Raw genomic sequence first — 16,554 nt, forward strand, 5'->3', positions numbered from 1 at the left:
TTCTTCAAGAGCTATAAGCAAGGAGGAGAAACAGCATTTAGTGGTTTGAATTACTGTTGCATCACATGTGTAGAAGCATCCTTTCCTGACACAAACTAGGCCTTTCTCTTTGTAATTCCAATTACACACAACTTCTTGTATCAGGTCTGCAATCTGGGCAAGCTGTTCTCATGACAGTGTTGAAATGTCCCGTGGCCCCATTGATAGCACTTGAAGCGTCTTTAACTCAGGAGTTTTGAGGAGTGGCAGATAGGTTATTGCAAGTCCGAGGTAATAACATTGATTATTAAACCAAGATTAATTGGTGCCTTTGTAAAGATTATATCAACTATGAGTGCCGATGTCTCTCTGAGAGGCAGATGAGAATGGTGGCCGAGCGCACCAACTCTGGGACAGCGCTCTCTGGGTTCAAGCGTCTGCAGGCTGTGAGGCCTTGCTGTGGCTCCCTTGCCTCATCTGCAAAGTGGAAGTTACCATACTGCCTACTGCATAGGGTAGAGATGGGGATTAAGTGAGCTAATACATATAAAGGCATTAGAGCAGTACCTGAAGTTGATTTAAGTGTTAAGTTTGTTTTAGCGGCTATATTTTGAGGGCTCATGGCTCTCCTGAGATCATCACTGGGAAAGCATCTCGCCAAGAAGACTTTGAGACATGTCTGTGCTCTTTCCTCCTGGACCAGATCCTCCTCCTCCATCTTCTTCGTCATTCTCCCCCTCCCCTTCCCCCTCTTCTTCCTTCCCCTCTCCCTTCTTCTCTTTTTGAATCATCAAACATCGTCTCTTTGGTTCATGGACCACTTTTCTTAAAGGCATCCTGGTCCATGCCCTTCCCTCTATACTGTATAGACTTCCCTCCATAGTGTGCTCTGTGCACAATGCTCTCATGCTCCACTTACAGGAAGTTAAGGTTCCACCCAAAGATTTCCACCTCAGCCACAATGAGTTATGATGCGTTTTTTTCTCTTGTTCAGCAATTTTTATTCCAGCAACACTCCTACTTTTATTTCTGTTACCAAACTCTTGGCAACCCGGATACCTTTCTCACCACCACAGAGACTGCCATGCTTTTCAAGACAACTTACTTCTTTTCCAGAAAACCTCTACATGAGTTCATGTTTCTATGTTGAGGGCACCAATGCAATATTCCCCATTTACTGAATCACTTTCTCTCTTTCCACCCTGCACTCTTTCACTCCTTCATGCTGGGCTTCATGGAGGTTACATGCATGGGTTACACATGATCTACCCCAAGACTGATTACTATTTAGGAGCCATCGCTGTCATGTAGCTTTGCATGTCAAGAAAACGTGTGGAAATTTGCAACATCTCTTGAGCGAAATGTAAATAATGTATTCTGAGTTGTCCTATATAGAGTTAATATTGGGAATTTTTCATATACAGTTGACTCTTGAACAATATGAGTTTGGACTATGCAGGTCCACTTACTCATGGACTTTTTTCAATAAATACATCAGTACTGTATTATCTGTATTATAAGACATTATGTATTATCTCTTATGATTTTCTGAATAATATCTTTTCTTTAGCTTATGTTCTTATAAGAATACAGTATAAATACATATAACATACAACACCTGTGTTAATCTACTATTCGTGTTGTTGGCAAGGCTTTAGGTCAACAGCAGGCTATTAAGTTTGGGGGGAGTCAAAACCTTTACGCAGATTTTTGACCACAGAGGGGGTCAGTAACCCAAACCCTGTGTTGTTCAAGGGTCAACTGTACATGCAAGCACACAGAACTAAAAGTGTCAAAATAGAAGTTATTTTCTGTGTATCAATAATGTAAGATCAAATCCATTCTCTAATTATCTCTTTTCAGTTAGGAAGAACATACCACTGTTGCTGACCATTTTCTCACACCAAAAAGTCATATCTATAACTCATACACGTTTTTGGCTATAGATAGCCATTTTTTGGTTACTCTAAAATCACTTCCCAGGAAAGCTTAAGGATTGTCATTATTTTCCAAACACCAGATCATCTTTCCATCCAACATGGGAGGGATGTTAATAGCCGAACTTCTAAGAAGAAAAAACAAAGTCAAAGCCTTCCTTTCTTAGGTCATTTCAGATACAGCCAGGTTCTCCTCTGTCTACATGTAGTAGGATGGAGGGGAGGGTGAGGCAGTGTCTGGGAGACTTAGCATAGAGGATTAGGCTCAGCTACTCTTAGAGAGAGGTGATGGCAGAGGAGGAAGTATTGTCGGCATCATAAAGAGATGCAGAAGTGGAGTGACAGGACCAGGTGCAGGTGACCCTTATGGGAAGGTTATTTAACATCTTTGTGTCTAGATTTCCCCATCTGCAAAATAAGAATACTAGTGCCAAGCTCCTAGGGACTTGGGGAACTAGGAGAGATCAATAATGCACAAGGCAGCTTCCTGCACCTAGAATGAGGTACCAAAGAAGTCATCTTTAGGACTTATACTTCAACCTGCTCAGGTGACCAAGAACATTCCCTGTGGTGTCTTCAAAGGTCCAGAATATCACCCCAGCAGTAAAGTTTATTGTTAATGTTTATCTTACAATACATGGACATTGACCCTACATCTGATTTCCATTTTCTTCTTTTTTCTAGCTTCCTTTCTTAGTTTTAGGGAAGAAAGCCAACAATGAGTGGGCTGTATAAGCTCAGGTTTCTAGTCTTTTCCGGGCACTGGAGACAAGAAGGTTCACAGGTAGTAGAGGAGGTGAATGAAAAGCATGTCTCAGCATGTCATATTGCAAGTGGAATTTCTGATGACATAAAGGTGGTTTTGTACTGTCTTCATGAAGGTCCTCCCTCCCTCAGGAGGGATATCCCACCCAGACACCCAAGTTCCAATGAGCAGTTTCCAAACCTTGAGGTTTTTCTACGTCTAAGAAATTCTGACTGTTGATTTCATTGCTTTCTGAGAGTGGGGCTGTGAAATAGTCCATTGCAATCAAGAGATGTTTTAGTGAATTCAGTCTGCTTCCCCAAGGCCCTCGGGCTTCCTAGAGCTTGACGCACAGAGTGGGAGCAGGAGAAAAAGCATAGAGCGTGAGTTGATGGTGATAAGAAACTATGTGAATGTGACTTCTGACGTAGGACAGGATGAAGTTGTGTGTTTTTTTAATCTCATATTTCATGCAGGGCTGGGCTGAGGATGTGGCAGGCATGGCGTATGCCCTACGTTCACTGCCAGAGGGGGCTCCCTGCCTGCCACAGGTGAGAGCCAGCTCTGGGGTGCCTGCCCCTATGGGAATGGGGGATGGAGGGGCCCGGCGGGGGAGGGGTGGGGACTTTGCCCCACCTTTGGTGGTTCCCTGGAGGACGCTGCCACAGAATCCAAACCTTCAGTCATGAATGCCATTTTCTTAAACCCTTAGATTGCTTGGTTTTTATGGTCATACTCTTCTGTGGAACAGAGTACAACAGTATAAAGTATATATGTAAATGTCCGGAAAACCTGGACCTCCCTGCATTCTGTTCAATGCATCTGAATGCTTTATCATCCTGAAGTTGCAAGCACTTTTCAGATGAAGGTTAGGTGTGTTCCATTAAAGCCAACAACCACCCATCTAAAACAAATTGTATGTCTTACTTTATAAATTGGACGTTGAATTATGGCCCTAGACATAATACATTTTGATCCAAATGTTTTCTTAAAATTCTTTTATAGTTTTTACTCTTGACTTTAAATGTCGTGTTTACCTCTCCTCACCCCTACCTTTTTCTGACCCATTTACTTTTTATTATTCAGCCAACAACTTATGCACAGTCTGCTCACTGCTTTACCTATGTACCCCACCTCCAAATGCCAAGTCTTTTTTTTAAAAAAAAATGACCTGTTCCCAACCTTTTATCATTTTCTACCTTTTCTGGAGCTCTTTTTTATTCCTCTTAACCCCAAAAAAACCAGCCCACCCTTCCTGTCCTAGACCTCCATATCTTAAAGCATCAAGGGTACAAGATCACACAAATGGCTTGCCCAAGTCAAGGACTGCAAATGCCAGCATCCGAGAAATAACTGTGGCTAACTGATTAATCCAGAAACCTCTTCCACATACTGAAAGCAGAAAATAAAGTTAAGACACTTCAGTACATGCCTACCGCATTCAGCCAGTTCTACAAGTAGGTCTTGATAATTGATCCTTTTTGGCTCCTGTAAACAGCCGTCTGAAAGCCTGCACGTGGTATTAGCTTCTAGGGTTTTCCACCTCCACGTCTAACGCCTTGGCCTTCCCTCTCGTTACAGTGGTCAGTATATATCCGGGCTGCTGTCCGAAAAGAGAAAGGCCTGCCTATCCTTGTGGAGCTGCTCCGAATAGATAATGACCGTGTGGTGTGCGCGGTGGCCACGGCGCTCCGGAACATGGCCTTGGACGTCAGAAACAAGGAGCTCATTGGTACGTTCTCCCCAGTTCACAGCGTCTCAGAATCGTGAGAAATGAAAACCTTTCCTGGCAGGGTGCATGTGGCCGAATCCATAGGCAGGACATCTGCACATGCAGAAGCAGTGCGTGTATTTGAGGTCGCATTCTTCCAGCTAGCCTTCTTCTTGAAATCCAATGCGCTGATCTCTCTTTTAGAATTTAGAGGAAATCACAGTGTGTGTTGACATTCCTAATGCTTGCAAAGTAAAAACGACCACAGAGCTCAGCACTGGATACCAGTGTCCTGAGCCTCTACATCTCTGTCTGGTTGTTTGTTTGCGTTCCACGTGGTGAACCGGAATTCTAATGGCTACATGCCACATCTCTTCCCCTATCTGTTTGAAGATCTGTTTTGGATTAGAGCATACTGGCTCTTTAATCCTATTTTTAAAAGACTCGTCTTCCTCTAATTTGGTATTCAAGAAATAGGGAAGATCTTTTATTAATGACGCATTAAGGAGATCATATATTCATCTATTTATTCAACAAATGTTTATCCATGACCTACTTTGTTCCATGCCTGTTTTAGGCTCAGAGACTTTATCAGTGAAACCGTAATTGTGAGGCTGAGATTTTTTTTAATTGAGATGAAATTCACATAACATTGTATTAATCACTTCAGGGTTCGCCATTACAGTGGCATTTAGTATTTTCATAATGCTGCACAACTACTATCTCTATCAAGTTCCAAAGCCTTTTCATCGCCGTAAAGAAAACCCTGAAACTATTACGTAGGCACCCGAGCTTTCCCTCCTCCAAGACCCTGGCAGCCACAGTCTCCTTTCTGTCTCTACAGACATCCCCATTCTGCATATTTCACGTAAATGGAATCATGTCATGTGTGAGTGTTTGCATCTGGCTTCTCCCACTCAGCATAAGGGGTTGTGATTTTAAGTGGGACGTCAAAGTCAAGATAGTTGTGGGAAGGTTACATTTGAGCAAAGACCTGAAGGAGGTGAGAGTAGGTTTTGTGGACATTTAGGAGAAGAGCAAATGGTGGGGGAGCTGGGAGCTATGCGGCGAGTTCAAGGTAACCAAGGGGCTTTTTGTGTCTGGTGCAGAGTGAGTGGTAGGAGCCCAGGTAGGAGAGGCCTCCTGGCTCCTCCCCCTGCAGGTGGGGAAGGAAGATCCCATGACAAGGCTGACGAATGCCTGGAGGAGTGGTGAACGAGGAGACACCCCCCCCCCAGAAAAGACACAAGCCTCCCGACAGACGTGCAGTCCCGCTAGGGCATCTGAGATTAAAGAGAGGATTCTCGTAGGGTCTTTGGCCAATGCCTCATGAAGCCTGGCGAGGCTCCGTGCAGGTAACAGGTGTCGGTGGAGTTCAGGTAGCAGGGAGCCAGATGAGCCACCATGCCAAAGGTGCAGATGGCACCGCCTCTCGGCTGGGGGAAAGGGAGAAAGTGGGTGAGCATGGGCAGCGGGTTGAGATTCCACTCGTGGGGCAGCTGGGGTCCCAGGCAGGGGGCTAAATGTCATACACAAATTTCGCATGGAGACGTGGCTCTATTTGCTCTATCCTCATTCCTGAGCGTGGCATTCCAAGCCCTCTGTGATCAGGAAACCCGGCCCCTTTTTTGCCTGCCGTTTCATAATACCTATCATATCCTCCAATAAAAACAAAAGTACTGTGGACCGTCATCCATGTAGTTATTTACAGGGAAAACAGACTTCGAATCTTTGTCTAATGAATGCAAGTACTTGTTAAGTCCACGCTGTCTTACAAGCCATGAAAAATAGGCTCACAATTTGATATTTATACTTAGTTTGAAAATAACGTAAGTGTTGCTTATGGATTTTGTATAGTTAAACTAGGCCATTAACTTAGAAGATTACCTGCTCCATATGCACCCTTCCTTTCCTTATGTAGTTGTTTCAGACGGGACAGAGCTGGGGCATCTGATAAAACCCTCTTGCTCCTGTGTAAAATGGAGGAAAAATCAATAGCTAATCAGTCCACTGCCTGGATACTAACTACTAGGTATTGTGTGCTTGCACATTTTATTTCTTTTGGTGGACTAAAATATAACAAAATAGGGAACTATTGATTGGTTTCCTAGCTTCCAGGCACCTCTTCTTTCTCAGAGGCCCGTTATCTAGGACTCTCTCTGAGGCAAGAACATTTGGAGCTCCATATTGCCTATGTTAAATTAAGCCTTTACTATCAAATGTCACCAGCCAGGAAAGGGAGCCAGTCATTTAAAAATAGAACTGAAAATATCCAAGTCACTGGCTTTATGGAATCAATCACTTCTTTCTTGAATGAGAAAAGCAGAATTCACCAACAGCAACAACAACAAAAATAATCCCAACACACCTGCCTTCTCCATCTCCAAGAAAGGAAATGTGACCTCCGCAAGCTCTTTGACTTTAAATATGGTATCAAAGTAGTGATTTTTATAGGAAATGCTGTACAGAATTTTGTGTATTGAAAAGAAAGTTGCAGTGACTTTGAATGAAGAACAGCAACGACGGCCAAGAGCTGAACTTGGACTTCTCTTTTCTGTCACTTCTCGGTCAAAGCTTTGGTGACCGCCTGTGGTTTCATGGTGTTAAAGATCTGTATTCCGAGGACTCTCAGATGAATACCCCTGGTGCGAATCCCACATCTCTGGGTCTAGCTGTCTGTCCAGCACTTATACTGGCTGTCCAACAGGCATCCCAGATACATCTCCAGACCTGAGTTTCTTAACTTTCCTTCTAACAAAGTCCCTCCACAGTCTTCCCCAACAGCAATCGTCAGTTTGTCCTTGCCATGATCCAGGAGAGGCACCTTTCAGTGCCCTTTGACTCTTCAGTCCCCATACCTGGTCCATCAGCAAATCTGATCACTCTTCCCCAAACTCCCACCATAGCCCACCTACCTGGTTATTACCATGGCAATTCCCTCTGCTCTCGCCCCCTACCGTCCATTCTCAACACAGCAGCCAGAGTGGTCCTGTTAAAAGCCTAACCAGAGCTTGACCCCTGTCCTGTCCTCCTCAGTGGAAGTGCAATCCTCACCAGGCAGATATGGCCCTGCTTAATCCAGCTCTCTGATTCCCCTCCACCCTCACCTTCTTCCCTCTTGCTGCTACTAACATGCTGTATTCACGGGTTCACATGTGGTTCACATGAGCCACGATCCTGCCTCAGGACCTCTGAACAGGCTGCTCCTTCTCCAAGTGTCCATGCGCGTCTGCCTTCATCCGTCAGGTGTTCTTTCCAGTAGAACCTTTTCTGGCCATTATTCTTAAATCTCACCCCCTTCCCCACTTCCCTTCTCTCCACAGCATGGGTGACCTCCTAACATATAGCATAACACTTCTCTGTCTTGCATTTTGTCCATCTCCCTGCCCCCGGAACATTTGCCCACTAAGGGCAGGAAGCTCTGTCCCGTTAGTACCCTGGGGTGGCCCAGGAACCCAGAGGGCACCCGGATCCATCGTAGGACTTAATACATTTTTGCTAAATAAATGACAAAAGTGAAATTCTTCCCATCTGGCCATCATCTTTGTTTAATTTCTTTAAAATTTTTATTCTTTTTCAAAGAGAGAGAGAGCGAGAGCACATGAGGAGTGAGGGATAGGAGCAGAGGGAGAAAGAGAGAGAATCTTAAGAAAGAGAGAGAATCATAGGGCTCGATCCCAGGATCCTGAGATCATGACCTGAACCAAAATCGAGTCAGACACTCAGCCAGTTAAACCACCCAGGCTCCCCTGTCTGACTGTCATCTTTAAATGAACTCCAAATCAGCAAAACATTAAATAAGCAAATTAAACTTCAAATAAAAACATTTTATGTTAATAAAGAAAATCATTTTAAAAAACCAGTTCATTTTTCTCCTAAAATTTACTAGATGTATGCGGATGTTTAAAATTCAGAAGAAACCCCTTCTTTCCCGTCCCGGGTTCTGGGGTTTCAGTTTAGTTCTTTGTAGATGGTTCTTTTAGTTAGAGTGGGGGAGGAGCTGCTACCACATTTTGGTCGAGGAATGGTTCGTCTTCTAGGACTCGCATTTTGGGAAAAATCCCAATAAACTATCAGACGATGGTCCTCCTAGGCCCTCAGCTCTATTGAGGATCATCTAAAAGGAATGTCCTCTTCCCATTTTGGGGTTTTCGTGGTTCTGTATCTGTCTCTGCCACTGGGCAATAAGTGTATCTACTTACCTCGCTCTGTCTGGAGATAGACCTTCACATCCTTCTGAATGATGTGATGATGCAGTAGTCCAAGTTAGTGCACATGCATACATTTCTTTGCTGCCCCCCAAAAAAGGTTAATTATCCTTCGGAGTGAAGTGTTATTTCATCCTTCAGAAAGATTTTTTTTAAAGAATGGTAATAATTCTTTGCTTCAGTGAAAAGAGCAAACAATATTGTATCCCTTTAACAGGTATAAAAAAAATGCCATCCATTTAAGTATGTTGACAGGTCCTGATAAGGATGGAAGATACTTATTTTAGCCAAATCCCTACCTTCTCTGCCAACAAACAAATGAAACTCAAAAAAAAAAAAAAAAAAACCTTACAACATATGTAAACACTAGACAAAAGAGATATCTGTCACTGGGCAAACATTAGTCATTAACCCATTGCTATCCATCCATGGAAAATAATCCCAAAGGGGGTAATTCCATCATATGTACTGTTCTGTTTGGCTGCATTTGCAGACAGCACAGAAAATCAAGACTGCATCAAAATCATTACTTAGTATAACATGGGCACTGGAAGTAAGTTTCCCAATGGGCAGGATTATCTAGTCTGTGAATGTCTTGGTGCCCCCATTCAAGGCCCTGCCCATGCAAATTGCCTCTTGTTTCTAATGGCTTTTTAATGAACTCTTCAGCCATACCAGTTGTGTGCCATTATTCCCACTTAGACACTTATGGACCTCCCGCTCACCATTCAAAGCTCAGCTCGGGATGACCTTCTGATGAAGGCCATTCCTTGAACTAGAGCAGAGGTGGATAGTACCAACCTGATAAGAAATATTTTAATTTATCTTAGATTATTTTGTTTGTGTACCTTGTAGGCTCTTGTGCGTACGTACACGGCATTACCCCCAGTGAGATAATAAGATAAGGGATCAGGTCCCATATTTATTTTTATGTCCTACAGCGCCCAGCACTTTACTCTGCCCATAACCCCATAACAGGCAATCAGTATATATTTGCTGAAGTAATGCACTGATGAGTGAAACACACTGGTATTTATTCTGAAGAATGATCTGGAAGATGTTTGGGGAATCCCACATTGAGAGAGGAAGGGGCGGGGGAAATGTCTCTTTCAGCTTCCTTCCACACCTTTCGGGGAATGGGAAGAAAGACAGCTTAGATGATCCCTGAAATCCAGGACTCTTGTCAAGCTCAAACTCATTCTGCTGCCTCCTTGGAAGGGGCTTGCAACTGGATAGAAAATAGTAACGTTTTCCATGTGTGCCTTGATGGCTGCCAGAAGTTCGTGTTGGCAGACTATCTCCACCTCTGTGGGCAGCATTGGCAGAGAAGCAGAGCACCCCCCTTGGCTTCCCAGGCAGTGGCTGCTTGCCACACTTTCTGGCAGACGAGCCAGGGCTGGGCTCTGGAAGCATCCTCCCCACTCCTCCGCATCCCTCCCCGGACTGAACAGAAGAACCTTCCACTGTCTCATGAACCTGGCTCTTCCCTAGTTTGCCTCAGCCCTTCACCTCATCCTCTCTGCTTTGCATGGCTGCTTCCCCCTATTATCATTTGGATGGTTGGGTCACCACATCTGGAATGATCTATAAGAATGTTTCTTTGACTGGTGGCCCTGCACATTCATATTATAAGATCCATTCTTCTATTTCAGCTAACTTTCTACTCACTTCATCAGTTAGCTGAGCCTCTGTCTAAGCAATACGTTCTTGATCGGTTCCAAGCTCCAAGGAGCACAGACAAAATGTGATTCTCTCCGGGGTCGGGAAGGAACCATTTCCTAAAAGAGTCTGCTGGCTCCAAACACAGGTAATGCCCAGGAGAGATGGAGAAGAAGGGAGCCCCAAATCTCCAGGTATACCTAGTGGTGGACATCTCATGCTTTCCAACACTAGTGAAATCATGAACCAAATAAGGGTGATTACCTGTCTGGGACTTAATTATTCATTAAGCAGTAAATCCATTGTTGTTTCTCTTCCCTTTTGGGGATTTACAGATGATCCTTTTCATTTATTCGAGGAACCAGGGGTCAAGGACCTGGAGGCATTCCCCTCCTAGCTTTTTTCTTTCTTGCCACAATGTTTAAATATTCAGGTGAAAGAGTTTATCTGACCACTGTAGACTGTTTATAGCCAGTGATTGCTGACCATATTTAAAGGACAACATAAAAAGTTTCTTTAAAGTGGAAATAAAGACTGAATAAAGGAAAAGATAATGAATTCTGTCAATAGAATGACCTCTTCCATGACACTTTTTTACCTAGGGAGAAGTGTATTTTCTTTGGGAAAATTTGAGGGATGGGGGTGGGGGAAGGGACTCTTCATTATATCGATACTGCCCTGAATGTTGCATAGCTTAGTAAGCCTGTCCTTTTATTTAGTGATCTCACAGCTGAAGTTTTGGAGATGTGTATCCATGGAATTATAGACCTGGTGGTAATGATCTTCATCCAAACCTTGGGATACATTTTTATTTAATTCTTTAATCATAAGCATGTTCTCAGGGGAATAAAAAGATACCTACAGCAGGTTCTCCATCTCCAAGAAGAAGCAATATTACTCAGGAGGTCCTTCTTCAAAGCTTATCTAAATTATTTGGCCCAGGATTGAAACACATCTTGGTTATCATCCTCTGTCACTGAGAATATCACTGTGTACCCGCAGTGGCTCCTAGCAAAACTAGAGAACAGAGAGCTCTAAAAATGTAGGGACAGTGTGTGTGTGTGTGTGTGTGTGTGTGTGTGTGTGTGTGCGTGTGTGTGTGTGTGTTTTATTTTCTCATCTCATGTAGATGGCTTACATATGGCAGAACATTCTGGGATATGGGCATCCCATTGGGCAGGGCAGCCCTCTCACAGGTCAGTCATTGTACAGCCATGAGTGCACCTTCCTTACCTGTGTTCTTGACCCTGGGGAATCCCTCCTGTGCCTAGAAAAAGACCAAGAAGCTCTAGAGACTTCAATGCAACCGGGAGGCTGTGAATTATTTGCACCCCGGGAAATGTGTAAGCTTCACTTTATTAAGTAGGTTTGAGGACATTTTAGAGACATACCTTCTCTGCTTTTCAAACGTGTTTCTTCAGACCCTGGCAGATGTTGTTTTAATTAAAACACGTGCAATTTCAATTAGTATTTTAAAAGGAAGCCTGGCTTCCCAGACAGGGTGATTTATTGGAGCACTCTTTGTCGGCTCTTTAATAACTTGATTTCACAAGCCAAGTTCTAGGCAGCAGGAAAACTGTGTGCTTTGGCCAAAACTTGGTATCTTCAGATTAGGTGCCTATGTTAGAGCCCCCAGACTCAAGAACCTAATCTCGTGAATGCTGCATTCCTTTCCAGTGGCACCATGGATCCTTCGTTAATTAACTTCGGACACCTGTTGGGGAATTTTGGTGTCTGTGCCTGGCAGATAAGAATTGCTTGGAAGGGGAGTTGTAAATAAATCAAAGGGCCGATAATTATTTTATTAAACGAGACTTAGTGATTCACCCCTTGGAAATACTCCATGTGGGAAATAAGCAAAACTGACTGAAATTTGTGGTTGATCCAAATTTCAGAACCTCTACTTAAAGACCTCAGAGAAAAGGGAGAAAAAGAACTCACCTAACTTTACTCTGACTAGTTAGATATTCATTTTATGCCTAGCCACACAGTTTCAGAAGAAAATGATGTTAGGAAGGGAATACATGAGAAATGGAACGGATCTCCTGACTACCCCCAAATCCTGAGAATCTAAAAATAGCAGAGGGTTTTAGCAGAGCTGTGTTTTTAAATTGAATTCGTTGTATGTGTAAACTACCATCTTCTCCCCTTGCCCGCTTCAGAAAGAAATGTTTAATCATTTGGAAAGTATTGATCTTTTTACTCTCTGATACTAAAAATAGTGGATTAGAAAATAGTTGAAGACTTTAAAGATGAATGCTGTTTTAGCCATCCGGGCTTATGTTCCACTGTATTTATTGTGCTGGATTTGAGGAATTATAGAGTAGGCAAGAACAGCCATTAACTGGGGGTTCTGGCTTCTAAAGAAAGTGTGTAGACTGGCACCATATATGGAATGTGCCAGTCAGTGGTTCCGCCCTTGAGGCAATAAAAGGAAAAGGCAGATGGTGTAGAGACAGGGCAGCCATCCTGGGAAGAAGGACACAGCAAGCCTCAGGCAAGAAGCTGAGGACCCAGGAGGCAGGTGAAGGATGGAGGTACAGCCTCTGGCCAGGCCCTGCGATGCTGGTGTGTGAACTAGCATAAGCAGAAAGAACAGGCTTCACTCCTTGAGAAGAAGCAAGCTTGAGAAGATAGAGCTCATCCATTCAACCTATCAGACTAGAATCAAAGAGATGCTTGGTTAAGAGGAGAGAGGAAGCAAAGAGTCATTCCCAGCAGCGATTCACTAAAATATTCTGAATTGTTTCAAGAAATTCTCTTATAACTAAGAAAGTTCATGCAAGTTCATTTACTGTCTAGCAGAAAAGCCTAACTTTTTTTTCCCCAAATGTATTTTTTTAAGGCAATGTACTTTTAATTTTTTATTGTCCAGATTGTTTTCTTTCTTTCTTTTTTTTTAATTTAAATTCAAGTTAGTTAACATATAGTATAGTATTTGGTTTCAGGAGTAGAATTTGGTGATTTATCACATACATGTAACACCCATTGCTCATCCCAACAAGTGCCCTCCTTAAAGCCCATCATCCATTTAGCCCAATAATGAAGCAGCAGAAAAAGAATCATGTTGAGTTTTTTTTTTCCAATTTAAAATGAAGTTTTCCTATTCGGTTTTGTGCCCTGTATTGTCTTTGAACAGTGTCAGGTAAAATAAATGGCTTTGGAGAGGAACGATAAAGGACAAGTGACTTGTTTCCAAAAGCCCGTAATATCCTTTGAGCCAAATTTTATCATCCTTATTATTGAACATAGGTAGCTGAACTTGACACAGTACCAGCCAGGCTGGGGCAGGCATATAGTGATGTGTAATGTGTCTCTTTCAATTACAAGTCATCAGTAGTCCAACACTAGAGCATTCAATGTGCAAATAGATCAAAAAAACTTTTAAAAATCAAGTCTCCCTTTGACACTTGAACAGTTTTATTTACTCATCCAAAAGGAAAGTCGTCACCATGAAATGGACAGTAGTGGGGTTAAAGTTTTTAATTGAATATTAATTAACTCCAGAAACTGATATCACCTAGCATCTGCGTGAGAGTCAGGTCTATTTTAGGAGCGACCTTGTTATTCTTAAAACGCCAGAATCCAGTGTGCATGTGAAAGACGACCCACGGGCTTCTCTCACCAGCAGATGGTCATGGAGGGGCCACTGTATCCCAGGACCACGGGGAAGACTGTAGTGAGCAAAGCTGCAACTTGAGACTTTGGACCAGAGTTCCCGCTAGAGTGAACCATGAATGGGTGACAAGGGTGCTGAAATTGTGATGCCCTCTGCTTCAAGGTCTGGGTAGCCCCGGAGTCAGCCACCCACCCAGATCCATGGCCTCCAAGGACATAGCTGTTGTCCCACCAAGCTCTTACCACCACCCTCCCCCCCCCCACACACACACACACACACTGCAGGTACTTTGTTTTCTGTGTGTGCCACGCTGAGGTAACAATCTGGAAGTTCTGCCCAACAGGGACCTCCCACCTTCACCCCCCAGCACAAAATATCTTCTCCGTGTCACTCTCTCCGGAGCCCAAAAGCTTGGATATTCAAACCGTCATCTCTCTTCTCTTCAAATACTAATCCAAACCCTAGTCTTTTACCTGCCTTCCTGTTTCCAGTGGTAGAAATGGATAGAAACTTTAGGAGTTTTTTCTTCCTTTTCTTTCTCCCCGTAGATGATCCTGATTCTTTCCTTGTATTTCAGGGAATTTCTTGATGTCCATGTATGATTCCTGAGCCTTTCGCTGTGTGTCTCACCTGTAGTGTGGCGGGTCTGGTGTATACCGCAGCTTCTTGCCTGGGGCTTTGCTGCCTCCACCTTCCTGTGCTGCACCCCCACATCACTGTTCACCCTCAACTCTGGGTAGTACTTCGACTAAGGGCTCTTCCTAGTTTCCATGATGTGAATGACCTGAGGAACAGGGCTGTGTTGACCTGTAGTAGATACTAAGCTTTATCTGAATGAATAACTGGTTGAAGTCATATATTGTGCTTTCATAAACCAAATTCCCATTGTCCTGTGTAGATTTTCCTAATTATTCAAAGTTGGTTTGGAGTTTTAACTTATATACTACAGCATTTTTGACAATGGAGACCTGCCTACCCACACCCTTCTTCCTCACCCTGAGCATACCACCACCCCTACATCCCTAAAAATAGAACTGCATGCTTTATTTTTATTGTGCAAACCAAAGCAGATGAAAAGCACTTTGTCAGGACATAATCTCAGTTGTACATTGGAGTCTCCTGAACCCCAACCCCAGAGATGCTCATGTATTAGCACGTATTTTGAGGACCCCCAGGGGATTGTAATATATAGTCAAGGCCGAGAACTACTCCTTTAGAGTTCTCTAAGACCCATCATAAATAAAAACAGCCTGCTGATCTCCTGCAAAGCTGCATTCTTTCAATTTTGAAATATTTCATAATGACAAGTCTAACCCTAAGCACTTTTTACTAAGACCATTCCATTTCTTTGATTGGAACACGAAATTTTTGCTCCAGAAATTGTTCTGTTCCACAAGTTTTCCTTACAGTATTGTATGTAATGAATAATGGCTTTGAAATAGCTAATTTCAGGTCAGATCACCACTAAACAGTATTGATACCTAGACTCCAAACAAAACATCGGAACATCACGTGGGTATTATTACTCCCTCGTTTTAGTATAATTTCTCGGAACACACTTAGATGAACATATCATGTGCTTCTTCGGCGTGGCAAGGCATTCTCACTTTACCTTTTCGCTTAATAAAGCCATTCATGCTTAAGACAAGTTTAATCAAGAGGACGAGTGTAAGGAGCTTGGTGAAAATCTCATAGGCAAGTGTAACACTGACAATAGAGGTCAGTACTTTGAAGACCATAGGGAATATCTCAGGTCTTCTGATGGGGGCCAGGTTTTCCCTTTGACATCGCTCTTGCTCACTCAGGGTCTCTGAGCCCCTCCCACCACCACCACCCAGGAAGCCTGCATGTGTCCAGCATGATTCACTGGGAGGTTTAAAAGCCCTGTTCTCCCCAGCACCACCCACCTGCGGCCCAGTCTTAGCTAATCTTTGGAACCTAAAGCCCTGATCCTTCTAGCAGCATCCAGATCTTCCCTTTCCTGCAGAAGCCCATAGCTTCTTTGAGATTGTGTCTGCCTACATGTGTAGGTTAAGAATACCTGTTAGCAAGCAAAGGAGAAGAAAAATAAACAGAAAATATACAAATTAGTACTTTGAGATGTAATCCTGCCTCAAAATCATTCTTCAAAAAAGCTACAGTGGGGGCACCTGGGTGGCTCAGTCCATTAAGCATCCAACTCTTGGTTTCAGCTCAAGTCATGACCTCGTGGTTTGTGGGTTCCAGCCCCGCATCAGGCTCTGCACTAGCAAGAAAGATTCTCTCTCTCCCTCTCTCTCTGCCCCTCCCTGGCTCACAAGCTCTCTCTCACAATAGAGAAACACTAAAAATTACTAATGTTGGTATTACCTTTTTGGGAGCTATTTTTTCTTGAACTAAAGCTACTTCTCTCTTCCCAAATACACTCTTCTTGGCTGCTACCTTATACCTTATGCCTGAATGATTGTTAAAGTGTGTTCTCTTTGATGTGCAGAGGTGATGCTAGGCAACACACTCTTCGAGTTGCTCTTGAATCTGTTGTGACAGGATTTCTCAGACGCCCCTCCATCGGGTCCCCTCCCCCAGCCCTGATGAGCAGTGTATGTTGTGTACAGGGTTCTCTGGGGCTGCGGTATGGAGGCTGCATCAGCTATGGGGAGAAGTCACGGGCTCCTCTGAGGATGAAACTTTTGACCTTGCTTTTTTGGCAGGATGCT

The 16,554-nt window shown here is 43.4% G+C and overlaps 1 protein-coding gene across 1 annotated transcript in view; it reads left to right on the plus strand.

Annotated features, from left to right (window-relative positions):
• CTNND2 (catenin delta 2) overlaps positions 1-16,554 on the plus strand; it is a 935,777-nt gene that overhangs the window by 829,675 nt on the left and 89,548 nt on the right. The window contains exons 20-21 of the mRNA XM_039250112.1: positions 3,138-3,212; positions 4,243-4,393. Of these exons, the coding sequence (XP_039106043.1) occupies positions 3,138-3,212; positions 4,243-4,393 (226 nt within the window). The remainder of the gene's footprint in view (positions 1-3,137; positions 3,213-4,242; positions 4,394-16,554) is intronic.

This window comes from Hyaena hyaena, unplaced genomic scaffold (genome assembly GCF_003009895.1).
Source record: "Hyaena hyaena isolate Hyena2069 unplaced genomic scaffold, ASM300989v1 scaffold_360, whole genome shotgun sequence".
Taxonomy (NCBI): Eukaryota; Metazoa; Chordata; class Mammalia; order Carnivora; family Hyaenidae; genus Hyaena; species Hyaena hyaena.